We start from the raw sequence: 17,192 nt of genomic DNA on the forward strand, positions 1-17,192 counted from the left end.
GGGGGGGGGGCCCACGCTTCCCCGCCGCCAGTGCTCTGCAGAAAAATCCGTGCCCCCCAGCACTGGCTGTCGAGCCAAAGCAAAACCGCTACACAGGTGATAGGAGTCTCTCTATGCCACCTTCTGAGACAAGGGAGAGCATTTCCAGCTTCATAGTGTAAGTAAGAGAAGCACATAACCATTTTAGCTGATAAAGTACTGAAAGTATTCAGGGAAAGATGCTTGAAAGGCAGGTCCCAGTGGTGGATGGAAAGAGGCAAGTGCAACACCGTTGTCATGATCCTGAGGAGACTCTTTTGGGATTTGGAGAAGGGGACGAGAGCAGGTCTCCAGCCACGAGCTAACCCTGGGCAGACAGCACCGCTTGGTCCTTCCCTGCGAGGGTTACACTGAGCAGGGACTGCACCAAGTACCTGTGTGGGACACAGTGGCTCAAAAGAGACGACACACACGGCAGTGTGGGATGTGTTGGGACTCCCAGTATCTTTCAGCTCTGTCCTGCTCTGGTGCGGACAGTTGGTTCAGGCTTACCTGGCCCTGATGCCTCCCCCAATGGGTTCTTGTTCATCTTTGATTCCAGGGCACTGTGCTTATCTTGCAGGTGGACACGGAGGCTTTGGAAACCTGACAGACAGGTGATTCACCTATTCTGTGGTCTCGTATTTTTGCTTCTTTTCCCTTTGTAGTTAGCACACAGTTTTCTGCCATCACACGCAAGTTAATTCTACCCTTTGTGTCTATAAACACTGTCTCTTCCTCCAATAAACACAGGAACTTGGCAGCAGTTCTTGGAGACAAGAACAGTAGCTGCTGACATAGAAAGGATAATGCCAGCAATGAGGCATTATTTTCTAGAAACTACAACAATCATAGCATGAGTGTCCAGGATGAATACCGGACCAGACACTTCAGCTATTCAAACCCAGTTCTTAGCTTCAGCAAGAAATCTCTCCATAGGAAGTGAGATGAAGTAAAGGGAGTCGTGTAAGTTGCATTTTATTAGACAGAGGTGGATTTGATACGTTATATCTTAATTTTCCATTGTTCTTGTTCAGACATGTGGAGTGTACAGGTTTCCCATTTTTTAGTCAAGAAAGAAAAACACATTGCACATAGCAGCTGCATTCAACAATACAACAAGATACGGATCATTATTCACTTGAAGACTAGAAACGTACCCAGAAAATTTTCAATCATTCAGTATGCTAAAATATAGATAAAAAGAGTTAATTACTGTTTAATGGTAAAATACATTAAAAAAATTCAGGCAAATCTAGAATGAAAACTTGTGACTTTCTTTAGCATGGCACCACTCTATTTTTTCATTACAAATTTGTAAAAGGCACCACACATTAAAACTGTAAAGCAAGGGAGAAAACAAAACCAAGCAACTGTCTATGATTTTCTTTCTGTACAAATACATATGTATTTTAAGGCAGGTGTTTTTATGTGCAAAATACAAGTATACAGGTAAAACCAATGTTGGTATCATATATTCTCATACTCACTTCTTTTAGTACGATTAGTGTCCAAATGTACAGTACAATGAAAACACTTTTCTCTAACAGAGCTCAAAATAGAAGGCAGGCTGGAAATATGGCCCTGATAACAATTAGGTTTTAAATCTGAAGAGCTTTTATTTAGACCCCTTAAAACATGTACAAACAGTCATTCTCTTTTTCTTTTTATCTCTTCCTTAAGAAAGGTCCATATCAACTTGTTCACTATATCAGGTTGATCCTGCTGGAGCCAATGACTGGCTTCTGACAAAATAGTTAATCTGAAATGATTTTTAACATAAATCCTTGTAATTTCTGCCATCTCAACTTCCATAAATGCATCTCTTTCTCCCCATAACAGCAGGGTTGGCATGATGACTTCATGGTGCTGCAGAGGTAGGCAGCTTTGAAAATAAAACACACTTAGTTAGGTCTTATTTTAATAAAAAAATCACCAAGACATTTCAGTCAACACAGCTTTTGAAATCAATGCAGTGAATCTCATTGTAAACTTTCTAGGTTCCACAGTATCTTCTACAATACCAAAAAACCACTGTGACTCCAAGTTCTACCAAAATGACCTACTTAAACTTTCAGTAAAAATTAATTATTTTTTCTTAATACAATTATTTAAAATTGAGTATTTTATAAATATTACCTCATACTACAGACATTATGAAAGATATAAGGATCTAGAATGAAAGACTTTTCAGCATTAACCCATCAGAATTTATTCCAGCACATTTCAAAGATGCTAAAATATTTATCTAAGCTTGAATTCCTTACTTTTAGCCACATACAGTGACAGACTAGCTATGACAATTCAAAACAGATTCCATCTGATCAGATACAAATCTTTATTATATTAATGCAAAAACAGGATTGTTTTAAACCAGTAATGTATAAAAAAGATTTCCTGAATAAACTCTTATGATATATGTAAGTACTAGTTTTAAACTTAGCAGTTAGTTAAGAGACTCTGCTCTGTAAAAAGGGAAGACAAAGCAGATGACGTCTTAGTTTAAAATAAGACAAAGAAATCGAGACTGAAGACATTCTGCCTCTCTACTTACATGAGAAGTCAATAAATGTTAATAAAAGATCACTTTAGATAATAATTTCATTTTGATTGAGGAATTACAAAAATTCTTGAAATGGCCTTTTTTACCAGTGGATTTAAATCTCATTTTGCAAACAACCTGACGTCACCCACTGAACCACATCTTACTCGTAGTACCAATTTAAAAAACTGATAATCGGTGATCTGATTCAGTGCATTTAGACTAATCTCTTTATCTTTTAATCCAGTATCTTGGATCTCTCACTATTAACATGTGTGTGTTTTCACTACTGTAGAGTTTACTGTTTTGTGCCTTGCAAGATTTGTAGCCTCACTTAAGTAAACTCTATCAGGCTTTTTACAGGCTTTTTTGGTCACTTTTCATTGCCTGTGAACTACACTTTATTTCTGTTCAGTCTGGAATAGAGGAAATGATATCATGCCTGAAATTTCTAGAAATCACCTTTAATAATGATTAATGCACAGATTTCACATTTAGAAAGGGAAGTTCCATTATTGAAGTTTTTGAAAAACACTCAGACATTCATACAGCATTGTTATACAGCTTCTCTGTAAACAGCGAAGTACTTCTGAACTGTTATAAGAGAACTGATCCCATTTCTAAACAAATAGCGTATCAGAAGAAATTCAAGTTCCAGCTTCTTACCTATCTTTCCTAACCCAGCATGATAGAAAAACTTTATGGATTTTTTCTCAAAGTGTTTGTATTTAATGTATAGTGATGGGAATGACCAATGTGCTATGTAGGAAAAGATGTGTTGGTGATGGATGGAAGTAGGTTATTTCAGTCATCTCTTTGGAAATAACATTCCAGAAAAATCAGGCTCTGAAGAATGAAACTCCAAGTGGATAGTAATGCGTTGGAAACCTTTAACATGTAGGTCACCAGTATCAGCTCACTGGGAGTTATGGTGAATACAAGTCATTAGCATCCAAGTGCTGCTTAATGACTTAGATGAGAGAAAGGAAAAATTGCAATCCAGTTTTCACATTTCACAATTCCCATCCCATAAGGTGTGACCATCAGAACTGGTGGCAAGAATTGAATGACTGATCTTTTCTTTCCAGCCCAAAGCCTGCTGCATTGGGGCTGATAGCACATAAACAAGGTTCTCTGAATTCAGTACAGGTGTACTTTCATTAGAAGAATAAAGCAAACAAGGCACAAACAAACACACAAAACACACAAAACACACAGAGGAATTGTTTAAAGTGAAGATACTTTCTGACTTATAACTGATACTACGCTTTCTTTTTGAGTCTGAAAAGGCCTGACACAATTGTTTAAACATTCACAACTCTTTCATTTGTCTCATGTCACTCCCAGAGCAATTCAGCTATCACAGACACATCACTGCTGCTGTCAGAGGAGCATCTGGCTAATGTGCACACGCAGTGATGCGAGGTGCTGTGGCCAATGGAACGAGCAGGGCTCGGGGCGCTCACGCCTCTGCAGCACCTCATTAGCCCTGCCCTGAGCAGCTGCAGCGCCAGGGAGCCGCTGGGCAGCCACGCAGCCCCGGCACCCTTGGACATCCCAGCTGATGTCATTGACTGCTCTCTGCATAGCTTTAAATCACTGTACTGTTACCAGCACAGCCATCTCATTTATTCCCCATTGTCAGCCATGCTTGGGGTTAGCTTTCTGCTTTCTTCTTCCAGTTCTGTCTCAGCTTGTACAAGACAGATCAGATCCTAGCTCAGATCCCTGCTTTCCTCACAGTATTTTCCCTGCTGATTGCTCTCTTGATAGTGACAGCATGGATGGCACAGAAAGAACAATAGAAGTGGCAGTAAATTTGGACCATGGAAAATGGAAAGGTAATAGACTTCAAATATCTACTGCCTGAGTTTAGGGAAGGAAGGGAATTGTCATTTTAAAGGATATTGGGAAGCTGGTCTTGTGTTAGAGAAGCATGCAGGACATTTATCACTGCTGAAGACTGGAGACAGTAAAGGAAAAACAAGTTCAATGCCACTCTTCTTGATACAGTCCTTCAAGTTAGTGCTATAAGTAGAATACATGCAGAGTTAAGACCTTCTGGCCCTGTTTTTGGTAGATTAAAAATGGGTGTCAGTCTCTAAGGCCAAGCCAACTCCTTTCAGGAAGGTTAAAACCATTAGAAAACTGTTTGAGAAAATAAATATTCATCTTGCAAAAATATTTCCTATTATGATGCTATCTCTGTTTTATTCTATGAAGTGAGTCTGCTAAGACCAATAAAGGAACAAAAAAACCCCAAACCCAAACCAAGTTAGGTTAGTGTTAGTATTAGTTATAAAAAAACCTCTCCCACCTTTCTGAAAAACATGAATAGCTGAAACACAATAAAATTGCGTCAGATACGGTTTTGTAAAGTTACAAGTGAGGGTAACATACTTGGATGCCAGGTCATCTAATAGTATTATGTAACAATAAGCTCTTGATAGATATTATCATAACTTGGTATGAATTGTAATGCAAACAATTAAATGATGTTAATTTTTAAAGTATTATTTAGAGGTGGATTTTTGGGATTGCCACAGGGGCTGTGCATGAGGAAGGGTCTTTGCTTTACTAGATTTTGAAACAAAGATTTTCCTTATGTGCACTCTGCTTGTTCTGCCATTTTGTGTGGACACCTCACAGAACACACCTGGCCTCTCACTGCTGTACCGGGCCTGTGGCCGACCTAGTGAAGCCCATTCCTGGCTTCAGGACACACCTGGGGTTTTCCCTCTCTGTTTCAGCGGCAGGAGAGGAGCCGCAGTAACACTTTTGAGCTCCAGGGGACTCTCTAGAGTATTTTCCTTCGTTTGGGAATATTATACTGACCTGAAAATAGTTCTGTAATGGTTAATGGGTCCTGTTAATGCTCCAGGTTGTGAAAAGACATAGAGATAAGCTTCAATATCTTCTGCAGTTAATCTGCAGCCTTTCCTTCCAATTCCAGTGGCCTGGCTGGTAAATAAACTTTTCAGAACCTATAAAAGCAAGAAGAAAAAGCTATTATGTCAGATAGCTAGAAAATGTGATTTCTCTCCTTCAACAGGACACATCTTTCTAAAATCAGTTTATGCATATTTATAAATCTATTTATGTTCAAAGTATAATGAATGGTTCAAATGGGTTTTTAGAGAGCTACGTGTAAAGCACAAGGTAAACATCTTGAGTATAACTTATTTCAGAATTATCAAGTATAGAGAAATACCAGTATTACCAAGTTACTGCATCCTCACCTGCCACCTGTGACAGGCAAGGCAAGTGCAGGCACATACTTTTTTTTTTGGGATGGACCCCAGCAGGTGACAGGGCAGGAGGGAGGATGATTCATGACCTCCCAGCTGGCCGTGCCCTGTGTGTGCAGCACCGGGAGCTGTGCATGGGGGCTGTTGGTGTGTAGGAGGGTGTATCCTGCAGCTGCTTTGTCCTCTTCTATCGGCTTGTAATTATATTTAAGGTTATACAAGGTATTGGCCTCGGCTTCTCAGGCAGAATTAACCACCTGGCTGAATGTGATGCCCAGACTCCCACACTGCCTGCCCTGTGGCAGACGCTGAGAGATAAGAGGATGTCCCACTGCACACAGGAGCTTCAGACAAGGCAGCAGGGATTCCCCAGGCACCAATGATGTCCCACTGATATGGGCACAAGTAAAACCAGCTGACTCTCTAGGTGGAATGATGCACTGCAGTGCTGGAGGTTAAAAGTCTGTCCCTCAGCACCTCCCAGAAATGCAGAAGTAAGAGTTAATCTCAGAGACTCTTAAGTACTTGTATCCTGCTTTATATAAAGCTTAAGAAGAAAAATCAGGAAGCTCTGTATTTTTTTCAGTAATTGTAACTACATCAGAAGGGATCAATGTAGGTGGCAATTCTTCCATTACTCACAGTTACATATATAAACAAGAGCATTCATTTTGCTCACCTTGAAATCATTTAGTGTAAACATGAATTCAGGAAACCATGGCATTTGGAAAAAGAAGTAGTAACCAGATTTAATCAATTGTGATGGATGTCGTAGAATGTATTCTGAAACAAAAATGTCCATGAATTAAAAATGAAAACTGATGGCTCAAACAAAATCACTATTAATATTACTATTTTTTAAACTTAAAGGAATGTTTTAAAAATATTACATTAAAGTATGCTGTGTGACAAAAGATGATTATTGTTTCAGGAGTAAATATATGATGTCGCCATTAGAACATACTTCTTTTACAAATGTTAGTACAAACAGCCAGTAAAACAAAAGTTTGCCAGAGATTAGGTGAGGACAGCAACACTGGAGAGTTTAATTGCATGGTAGGTTTTCACCTAGAGAACTATTTGTGTAGCTAGTCCAAAGCATTTTTTCCCAGATATGGAGTAAAAGGCATAAATAGGTATTTCTCTCATCAATGATGTGATGCACATAAATCTGTAGATGATGATCCACTGACATTCTAAAGACTGCATCACTCCTGTTCATAGAAGTATAGAATTTTTCTAACAGCACCTTCTTGGCAATTTCAAGAACTGTAATCAAGGTTACATAGAGTCATTTTTAAAAGATTTTTACAGTCATCTTTAAAGACATAGGAGCATATATAGCAAAAGAAAATTATATCTATAACAAATTTGCACTGACTCTTTTTTAAAAATTGTAGATCTGTGTCTCCAATGAGTTTCAAGAGCCAACATGGACATTCAAATACCTAACTCCCTCAAAGCAAGCACACAATGTGTGCAGGTGCTAGGAATTCTAGAAATTATCCTTTACAGGTGCAAATTCAGGAATGTAAAACTGCATTCCCAACACAGGACGTATCTCTGAAATATTAATTCTGACAGTGAATAAAAATGAGTTTTAAGCTAATATAAATTGAAGTGTTAGCTATCTTCTAAACTTTCCTATCTTATACATTCTTAAATTGCATTACCCATTATATTTTTCCTGATGGACCATTGTCAGCACTGATCACATTAGTTTTCTGTACTATTTATAAACTCTGTATTTTCTTTCAATCCACAGTAGAATAAATTTGATGTAGGGAGAATTTATCAAGCTACAGAACAGATTTTTTAGTTCAACAAATATACAAACAAATACTATAATAAAATACAATTGTCTTCTCTACAGCCTTGCTCCTGCTCTCAGTGAAAACTCCTGCTTGCTTGTGTGGCGAACACACCTCTCCAAGGGTAAGTGTGGATTAACTACTTGGCAGATGTTCTTTAGTATCTTAGAAAAGCGCCCAAGAACACTGTGAGAACAACAAATGTGGATGGTTCTGATCCCATGGTGGTGTAAGGTCAGATTTACATTCAATTGAAATAAAAATTAAAGCTGCACCGAATATTCTTAGCTATTTCTGGGGAAATGGGGTAACTTTTTAAATGGAGATAGGGTAAAGCCAGCAACTGAAAAAATTAAAAGTAGTGACATAGTACTTTCATTTTCATTACTGAATGTTGATATAATTCCTATGAAATGTTTTGTAATTCTGAGTTGTAGACAAACTCAACTCTATCACACAATAAACTGTGAAACAATTTCTTGTTTCAGCACAGTACTAGTACATTCCTGAGCATCTAGTAAGTAGTCTGGAAAGACTGTCTTCTTCCAATGAATATTGTACCAGATCATAAACTGTCACTTGTCACCTCAATCAGGATTTAATTCTAATGTCTGATTAATATTTATACAAAGGCAGGTTTATGAAGATTTAATAATGCAGTGCAGCCTTTACCAAAGTGTAATACAATATACACCCCTCTCCAGGAATTTTATCCTGATAAAGTGAAACAAAACAGATTCATATGTATGAAAATTGTTTGTGGACCCTCAAGGATTAAAAAAACATTGGTAACTTTTCTTGCAAGCATTCCCACTTCCTACAATAAATCTATTTCCAGAAGTCAAATACTCGATATCCTACTGCTTCGTAAAATACAGTCCAGACAGTGAGAGCCGTAGAGTACTGGCAGCTCATCTACTGAGCATCTAAAGGGGCAGGCTGTTGGTTCTCAAAGTAAACACCATCATAACCAAAATGCAGATACTTTGGGTTAACAAAGGCTACTGTAAAACTTACCTGTAAATACAGAAGGATGAGGGAAATTAACCACAATCAGCTTAGTCACCATTTCAGGGTAACATATGGCCACTAACCAAGCGATCATTCCTCCCCAGTCATGGCCAATCAACACACACTTGTTATATCCTACCACATAAACACAGATACATGCTTTTATTTCAAAGGCATTAGCATCCATAGAAATCATCACATATAATAAAATCGTTATTGGGCTAAATAGCTGGTTCAGGACATTTATTAAGGTAACTTTAATACTGCACTGCTTCCGTTACTAATGGTCAGAAAAAATAGGGCACTGTTATAGTTTAAAAATTTACAAATACTTAAAATTATTTAATTGGACTTCATTAAACTTTACCTATACTACCTCCATGTCAACTTAAAGTCACTCAGTATCCAGACGACCACCCTGGACATCTTGGCCAATGCAGGGTCAGATAGACACTTCAATGTGCAGTCATTATAACACATGTACACTTACCATGTTTAGGGAGTTTAGAGTTTGAAACTGCAGACAAAAAGACTGAGCAATCTCCTGAGCACCTCCAGAACAAAATTAATCTTAATGAATTTCTCTGAATATCAGAGGTTAAGCACTCAACGCCATCATGATGCAAAAAGTGGGCATTACACTTAATAGCGATATATATATAGCATGTATATACACTCCCATTTATATACTTAGGAGGCCCGTAGCTTTTCTCCATAAGCTGTGTTGTTGGCAATTTTTTAAGCTCTGGACATTCACATACTTATTCTTTCATCAATAAAAATGGTATTATTTTAGCAGGAATAGAAGGGGCATGGGCAGGATAGTGACCAAATGTTTTGAAATCTTTACTATTCCTTCTTTAACCACTGCTGGAAAACATACTATAGTGTCATATCATCACCCTCCTCATCGAGGATTGGAATGTTGAGCACACAGACTACAAATGAAACATATAAAAGCCAAGGTGTTTAGAATTCTGACATGAGTTTGGACACAGTTGTCAAAGAACCTTATAAACCCTCTTGGATAGAAATCTTTTGGAGCACTTTTGATATAATTGAGTCCTCCAAAAGAATTTAACTTGGGATTAGGACAAACAAAGATAACAAGCCTCTGAAGTGCTTTTTCCAAAAAATTTTAAATCCCTCTGAAATTGAATTATGCTGAGAGCACTTCTCAAGCATAACCATGGCATTACCATGGAGATTAACACAACCAGCAAAGGCTGGAAAGTGTCAACACTGTGTGAGGACTGCCTGCCCAATCTTTTGCCAATACTTAAACACCACAAGTAAAGCAAATCCTAAATTCAGATCTCAGAACGTGAATCACTGCTTTATTATTTCTTCATATGAAATGAAGTAAGTTGTTTTACTATTGCTAGAGTATCCAGGGAATTAAAATGATTCAGAGAATGACAATCTAATCCCTTGCGTTGCTCTTGGTGTGGAAGGGAAATATCCTTCACCAGGGGTTACAATTTATCACCCAAACAGGGACACTTCAAACTGAACTGGAGGGGTGAATTTTGCACTTCAGCTCTAGACCTTTACACTGTATTTGCCACAGAGAGCAGCATGTCCCTCATTCTCCCTTCTGCTCTCACTGTTGTGTAAGACAGAGTGATTTGGCTCTTGAGAACTGACTATTGTGCAGTAGTATTTTCGGAGGGCTTTTTTTTTTTTAAATACAGCAGATGTACTCTCATCATCTCTGTATAGCCCACAATATTTATTATGTCTTCTTTGTGCAAGAAGAATGTCATCTGATATAAATTCTTTCATCTGCAAGTGCTTTAAGACTCTAACTCAGAATATTATGCACTAAGTACAAGTGGTTGGGAAGAAAGACTTCTTAGGTAAAAAGACCATACACTTGTACTGCTGGATTTTACAGCACATATGATTTTTTTAAAAAACTCATGACAGAAAAATCATCTTTACATATTGCTTATACTGACATACAAATTGTAATTAGAAAACAACCCTTTTTCATTTATAATAGTCCACAAATATTAGTGTCCTTAGATTTATAGCTATACACCTCTGTAATGCGTATATATTTTTAAAAAACCCAATGCTAGATATTTATGGGGTTTTTTTCCTAGAAAATCAAGTCATTTATGAGTCAAGTAGGTTTTTCTTCTACTAACGCACCTAGAGATTCCAAAATATCCTTTATGTCTGCTATCAGGCAATCTAACTTGTAATTTTCTTTGTGAGGAGGAGCATCTGTTTCTCCATAACCTCTCAAATCCAGGGCCACCACTCGATATTCACTTTTAAATTCCCGCAATTGATGGCGCCAAGAATACCTAACAAAGGGGAAAAAAAGTTGAAGTTACAAGGTCAAGCAGTATGATACCAAAAATGTACTCAATGCTTTTGCACCCAAATATTTGAGGGTAAACTAGCATGGCTTTGTTTGCAATTAGATTATTTTTCCTTTCTGTGCTGTGCTGATGACCCTTTGTGGCTGCAGTAGTTTTGTGCTCCCTTCTTGAATTCCCCAATAACAAAGTGCAGCTGCCAGAAGTGGGGCATGGCCAGAGCCAGGGTTTTTCAATTCCTGGAGTCTGGCACAGTCCCTTTGCTGCAAAGGAAGCAGACATAAACCAAACCACTGGGAGGATTATTCTGTTTCATCCTTGGAGCCATAGTAGTATCAAAAAGTAAGGTCTGAAAAGCTTTCTCTTCTCCCTCACAGCCATGTTTTGATGGAGCAGGGACACATGCCCTAAAGCGTGGTTCATTTTTTTACTCTATTCAGAAAAAGAACGTCAGATAATTCATACACTAAATAAACCAAAGAAAGAAATTCAGCTAATAACAAATGATCTTGGTGAAGTTTATAGGATTTATCCTGGGTACACTTTCATCTGTGTCTCTGTACCAGAACTGTTGCTGAGCAAGCTCTCTCAATGTGTGGCTACCAGACAAAGTATTTCTTCCTTGTGTTTCTATGGAAAAGAGTCATAACATTACATACATCAAAAGACATACAAAATCAAGAACTCGGGCAAAGGCCTGGGCTATTCCTCACTCTGTAACAGTATGCAGTGACTAGATGTGTGTTATGAAGCAAAAATAAAAATAAAATGGTGGGTCTTACCCTGCAAGAACTACCTGCCCTTCAGCTGTTATTGAAACCAAATCTATTTCAGAATAGCCAGTACCAAGACAGACAAGGCCTTATCTTACATTGTAATAGAAAGATACATGAAAAACATGATCCCTCTGTGCTAGGATCTAGCTTTTACTTCTGCTTGTTTCAACAGTTTCACAGAAAGGATATATAACATTTGGATCATTGGTGGTTGTAAGAGTGATGCACAGAATTCTACCTTAATCCAAACAGTGTCTATATCAGACCATGGGCTCTTCCACTTTACCTTTGTCTCCAGCCTGTTAGGGACTTTGAACTTAAATAATGTTACAGGAACACTCAGTCATACGAATCTGTATTCATATGAACGAAACAGTCAGAACATTTTCATTTCAGTGCCATATAATGCTCAGACAAGGTTTAGCTGCGATCCCCAGGAATGAATTTTTTAAAGGCATTATATAATGACTTGGAAGCTGAATTTGCCATGGTAACTGTTGCAGCTATTCTATATACTTCAGTAAGAAGAAAGAACCAGGCCCATAAATAAATAAATCAACTATTTTTGTTTTCAGAAAATGTCTACAAGCTATTCTCATCCTCTGTTTTCACAACAGCCCATCAGTCTCCAAATGTCTGACCTATCAAATGGGTAGGTTTTATATTCAAAGAAACCCTTTTACCCCATATGATATGTAACTATTGGGCAACTGCTTTGCAAGCAGAATTTGGAAATGTTATTAATGCCTCCATGTTCATAAGGTTGAATCTATTTTGAGACTTTCTGATCACATTCTTTCTAAAAGGCAAGTTGTATAAAATGTAGCCGCTCACACACAACTTATAAGTACTCAGCTGCCTCAACACATTATGTCCAATTTAAAGTATTTTATTATTGACCTTCCACAATATATTGGTTTTCAAGTTCTTATGCATCTAAAACACTTATTGGCTCTGGTGCATGATATTCTTTAGTGATCTTTCATCTTCAGACATTCTTTATCACTCTTAGTGGTCTATTGTCTGGTTGTATTTGTCCCATTTATAACCTTGAGACATTTGAAAGCAGAGGATTTGCTAAAATTAAGAACTGGAATTGTGGATCATATCCTTTTTATTTTCCTAGACAAACAATACAGATTTGATGCTGCTTTACATCTCTCTTAAATTGTGGTTATTTTACCTTGTGCTCTCAGAACAATCACTATTCCTGAATGAAAAAGTCTTCACTGATTGAATGAACAACCCAACATGAGAATCGGTCATGTGACTGGTTTACAGACTATTAGCATGTAGTATTATTTTTAAAAACAGCGATAGAAAAATGATGCTATTGGTGGTCCCAGTGACCTATGTAACAGGTTTTTTATTCACCCTTTTGAATGGTCAGACTTTACAATATATTAGCTGTCACTTGTAGCATGACTCGATATTCTAAACTGTAAGAATGACTTTCTCCTTTTTAAAAATAATATACCTGATTTCAGTAGAATATGTATATGAAATGCTAATTTCGCCAATACTCTTCCCCCTGTAGGGGAAATCAGCTGTAGTCTCACTGCCTGACTGTGTTAGAATATGCTTTATGCAAGATATGCATAATGTTTGAATAGAATATGCACTGCCCCATCTGTCCTTTCAATCAAAATTTACAGCTTTAATAATTTTAGATAGTAATTTATTATTAGAACAATGTACTTCTTTAACTTAAACATAAATTTAACTTAACATAAATGTGATTCTGCCCCTTCACCCTGAAGGGTGTTAGTACCTAGGGGAAATTGCTAGGGGAAGAGAACTGACCTCTTTTCTACCTGGATGAGTTCAGCATGGTATGACCTGAGTACAGATTGAAAGATCACAGTTCCAACAGTGGCCTCTAGCCCCTTAGCTGAGTTTGGAAAGGAAAAGGATCATTTACCTTGCTGAATTCCTGGCATTTGTACTTCCCATATTCCCTTACTGTTTTTTCCATGCAGGTTCTGTAAGCCACGCTTCACTAGTTAAACCTGACAATGACAGCCTGAGCAATTTAATTAAATCATTGGACACATAACTGCTTTTCATTGTTATAAACAAACATTTAGGATTGGGTTTGATTCATCATTCATCTCGTGATGAACTAATAATAGAAGCTTTTTCCCAGAGTAGCATTCTGAAATTAGGCTGCACAATAGCCTATAGAACTCACAGTTCTTTCCCTCCCCCAGTTAAAAATTAATGTATAGTATTTTTAATAAATGGAGCAATCCATATTACACTTAACATATAATGGATCCTTAGTGTAACACCCTCTGCTATAATTCATAAGTTTAGCCATATAGTACAAGTTACTATCCACACAGAAAATTTGTTCAAAACTAGCAGTTCCTTCACAAAGTTTGCAGGAAAGGATACATACCTAAGGAAAATGGATTGGCAGTACAAAAAAGATGGTTGGTTTGTATTAGTCTGAAGGAATTTTTTTGTGGATGCTGCAGCTGAAAAAAACATTTCAGTGGTTCATTGCCTACTAAAACTTCATGCCATTAGTTAGTGCTCATAAATACATATAAGGGATCACACGGGATATTTAAGCAGAGATGTTTACCCTGGGGTATCATATGCAGCCTCTTTTATAATAGAAAATCGTGAAGGGAGTTTTACCAGAATTCTGGAAAGCCATGAAGCAGCAGCATGAGTGGTTTGCCCCTTTCTCCAGCAGCCACATAGTGGAATCGTAACCCTGAATCCTTAAAAAAAAGAGAAAAAGGAGTGTGTTTTTATTGCTCCATAGAACTGCTATTTCGGGATTTGACAGTGATGATGGTTTCAGACCGTATTTTAAGAAACAATATATTGCACCTAAAAATATCAGATTATCAGTTTTGAAGCTGAAGCCTTCTGCACTTCTGAGATCAGGTATCTGCTACACACTGGCAATGCTGAGTATCCCACACTCTGGACACCATAGCTTCTTCCAGGAAGGAGCATCCCTACTACTTGCCAGGCTGTGTGCCTGTGTGCCAGTCCAGCCCTGAGCACACCAACGCTTCTGACAGAGCACTGGCACAGCCACTGGGAAATGCAGGTTATTGTCAAAGCAAGAACATTGCTTTCACACAGACACCAGTCATGTGCTTTACAGAAAGATTTTAAAAGGCAGTATACTTTAAATGCACTTTCAATCTTTCAGTTAGCTGGTAAGATTATGCAACTATTTAAAACCATCACATTGCATTCTGGCACGATAAAGGACCATGTGGATTCTTAACAACCAAAAGCAATCAAAATTAAGTAACTAGAAAGCAAGTAGTTTTTACTGTTCTAGGTTTCAGACTCACTTCAGAAAATTAAGCTTCAATGTTATAATCTTCTTTCTGCCTTGTCAATAGTCACTTTTTCTGATTCATCTTTTAAGAAAATGGGTCTTATGAGAATTACAAGCAGACAAGTTACTTACTGCAGAAGCTGAACACTGAAATGCTATTGAATTGAATGGATGTACACAAGCTTACACAGACTCAAGGTCAAATCCAGTAGAATTTAAATAAACTGTGATTATGACCTAGACGTTTTACTGAATTCTGCACAAGTGGATACAGAAGTTGGGATTTAGCTCAAAAAATACTGTTTAGAAGTCATGTGAAAGAAACTGCAGGAAGGAGGGTTGTACAGCTCCTACAAAGCCTGCACTGTCTCTGCTATTTCAAAAAAAGAAAGAAAAAACCCATGCCTTTGCTGCACATCAAGAGCTAATACCAGGGCAAGGATCACAAAAGCGTACAAAAAAGGTTTTCTTGCCAAAGATGTTTCAAATGCTCTGAGATATCTTGATACTCGTAAGTCACTAACTAGCTACAAAACCATTAACTTACATTCTGATTCTTGAAAGGGCTCTGAAGAGAGAACTATTTGGATTTTTTTATACTTGCTCGGCATGTAATAGGGACTTTGCTCAGTTTTGCCCCTAATCACACTGTATTTCACCTCTGGGATGCCAACGAACTTGAAGTCCCTAGAGGTAAAAGTAAATTCCTAGTAAATTTTGGGGCTATTACCTCACCTGTATAATTCTCCAGATCCCTCTGCCTTTGATCCTTTTATATTTTAAAATGTAGAATTTTCTCAGTCTCCTTCCACAGTTTCTCATTTGGTGAGTAGGGGGTAAGCCCTCCTCCATGTTGCTTCTTTCAGTCAGTGTCCTCTTGGGACCTCCCCTTTACTCATGAAAATTCAATCGTCACTTGTACAGCAGCAGTTTAAATATCACATGGCCCAAACTAAGCCCATCCTGGACTTTTTCAGTTGCTGCTGTTCCCTTTTATCCACCCCCCAGAACAGACATAGGATGTTACCACCTTTTCTAACACTGACTGTTTGCTTTATTGAAATCTGAATGGATTTGTAGGATGTATGTGTTTGGAAAGTAATCCATTAGCCTGCTGTTATCCAACAGCAAGAGTTTCTTATTTCCTGAAATGAGTGATCGACTGTGATATTGACAGCGATTCGATTTGCCCCCAAATGCTCTTCTATTGCTGTCATACCCCTCTCACTTCCCCAGCAGCCTGTTCATGTACTGCTTCGTGCTACAGGAAAAAAGAACATGTCATATGAGTGAAAAAGCCCACACATGCCTCCTAATGATGTTAGCAAAAGAAAACAAGCAAATCATGACAAACTGAGGCTCAGTAATTTATATTAGTACTGCCTGGCATGAAACCATCTGCACAGAACCCTGGGAACAGATATCTTTGTGCTTATTTTATGAAAAATAGCACTTGACAAAACTTGCTGTGCATTCTCTGCTCACCTATAACTGCAAAAGAAACCTAGCTAATACCAACTTCATTTAGAGCATTTGGTAAAGGAGTAAATCACAGGTAGAGACCTGAGATAAGTACAGAAATTGTTTGGTGGCTTAAACTGAACAACCTGAGGTCAGCAATTAGCTTCTTACTCTACGTTTTCTCTCAAACAGTGATGCACGAAACGAGCTCCCGGGTGCAACTGGGCAAACAGTAAATACCAGAGAGAGCAGAGGCGGTACAGGGAGCGGTGGATTGCGGGAGACCCGGGGCCGACGAACCCCTCAACACCCACCCAGGGCTCCGCACCCGGGCCGGCCGGGCGCCGCGTCCTCCCGGCCTGAGGCCCCGCAGCCGGGCTGGGCACGGCACCGCTTCCCGGGCAGTGCGGGCAGGCGCTGGATGCGCGCAGCTGTGCGAGCACGCACGGCAGGACAGGCAGGGCTGACATGCAGAGTGCAGCCCACGCACAGCACAGCTGGGCAGGCAGGGGTGCTCTGCACAGCGCACCCCGTACAGCAGGGCAGGCAGGGGTGCCATGCACAGCGCAGCCCACGCAGCAGGGCAGGCAGGGGTGCCATGCACAGCGCAGCCCACGCAGCAGGGCAGCCCGGCAGGGGTGCCATGCACAGCGCACCCCGTACAGCACGGCCGGCAGGCGGCGCA

The 17,192-nt window shown here is 38.9% G+C and overlaps 1 protein-coding gene across 1 annotated transcript in view; it reads right to left on the reverse strand.

Moving 5' to 3' along the window:
• Nucleotides 1–971: 971 nt before the first annotated feature.
• Nucleotides 972–17,192, reverse strand: part of EPHX4 (epoxide hydrolase 4) — a 17,152-nt gene continuing 931 nt past the window's right edge. The window contains exons 2-7 of the mRNA XM_017729921.1: nt 14,383–14,468; nt 10,788–10,945; nt 8,637–8,765; nt 6,488–6,591; nt 5,396–5,544; nt 972–1,903 (exon numbers count right to left, since the gene is read on the reverse strand). Coding sequence (XP_017585410.1) covers nt 1,669–1,903; nt 5,396–5,544; nt 6,488–6,591; nt 8,637–8,765; nt 10,788–10,945; nt 14,383–14,414 — 807 coding nt within the window. The 5' untranslated portion in view covers nt 14,415–14,468 and the 3' untranslated portion in view covers nt 972–1,668. The remainder of the gene's footprint in view (nt 1,904–5,395; nt 5,545–6,487; nt 6,592–8,636; nt 8,766–10,787; nt 10,946–14,382; nt 14,469–17,192) is intronic.

Source organism: Corvus brachyrhynchos, unplaced genomic scaffold, assembly GCF_000691975.1.
Source record: "Corvus brachyrhynchos isolate BGI_N302 unplaced genomic scaffold, ASM69197v1 scaffold101, whole genome shotgun sequence".
Lineage (NCBI taxonomy): Eukaryota > Metazoa > Chordata > Aves > Passeriformes > Corvidae > Corvus > Corvus brachyrhynchos.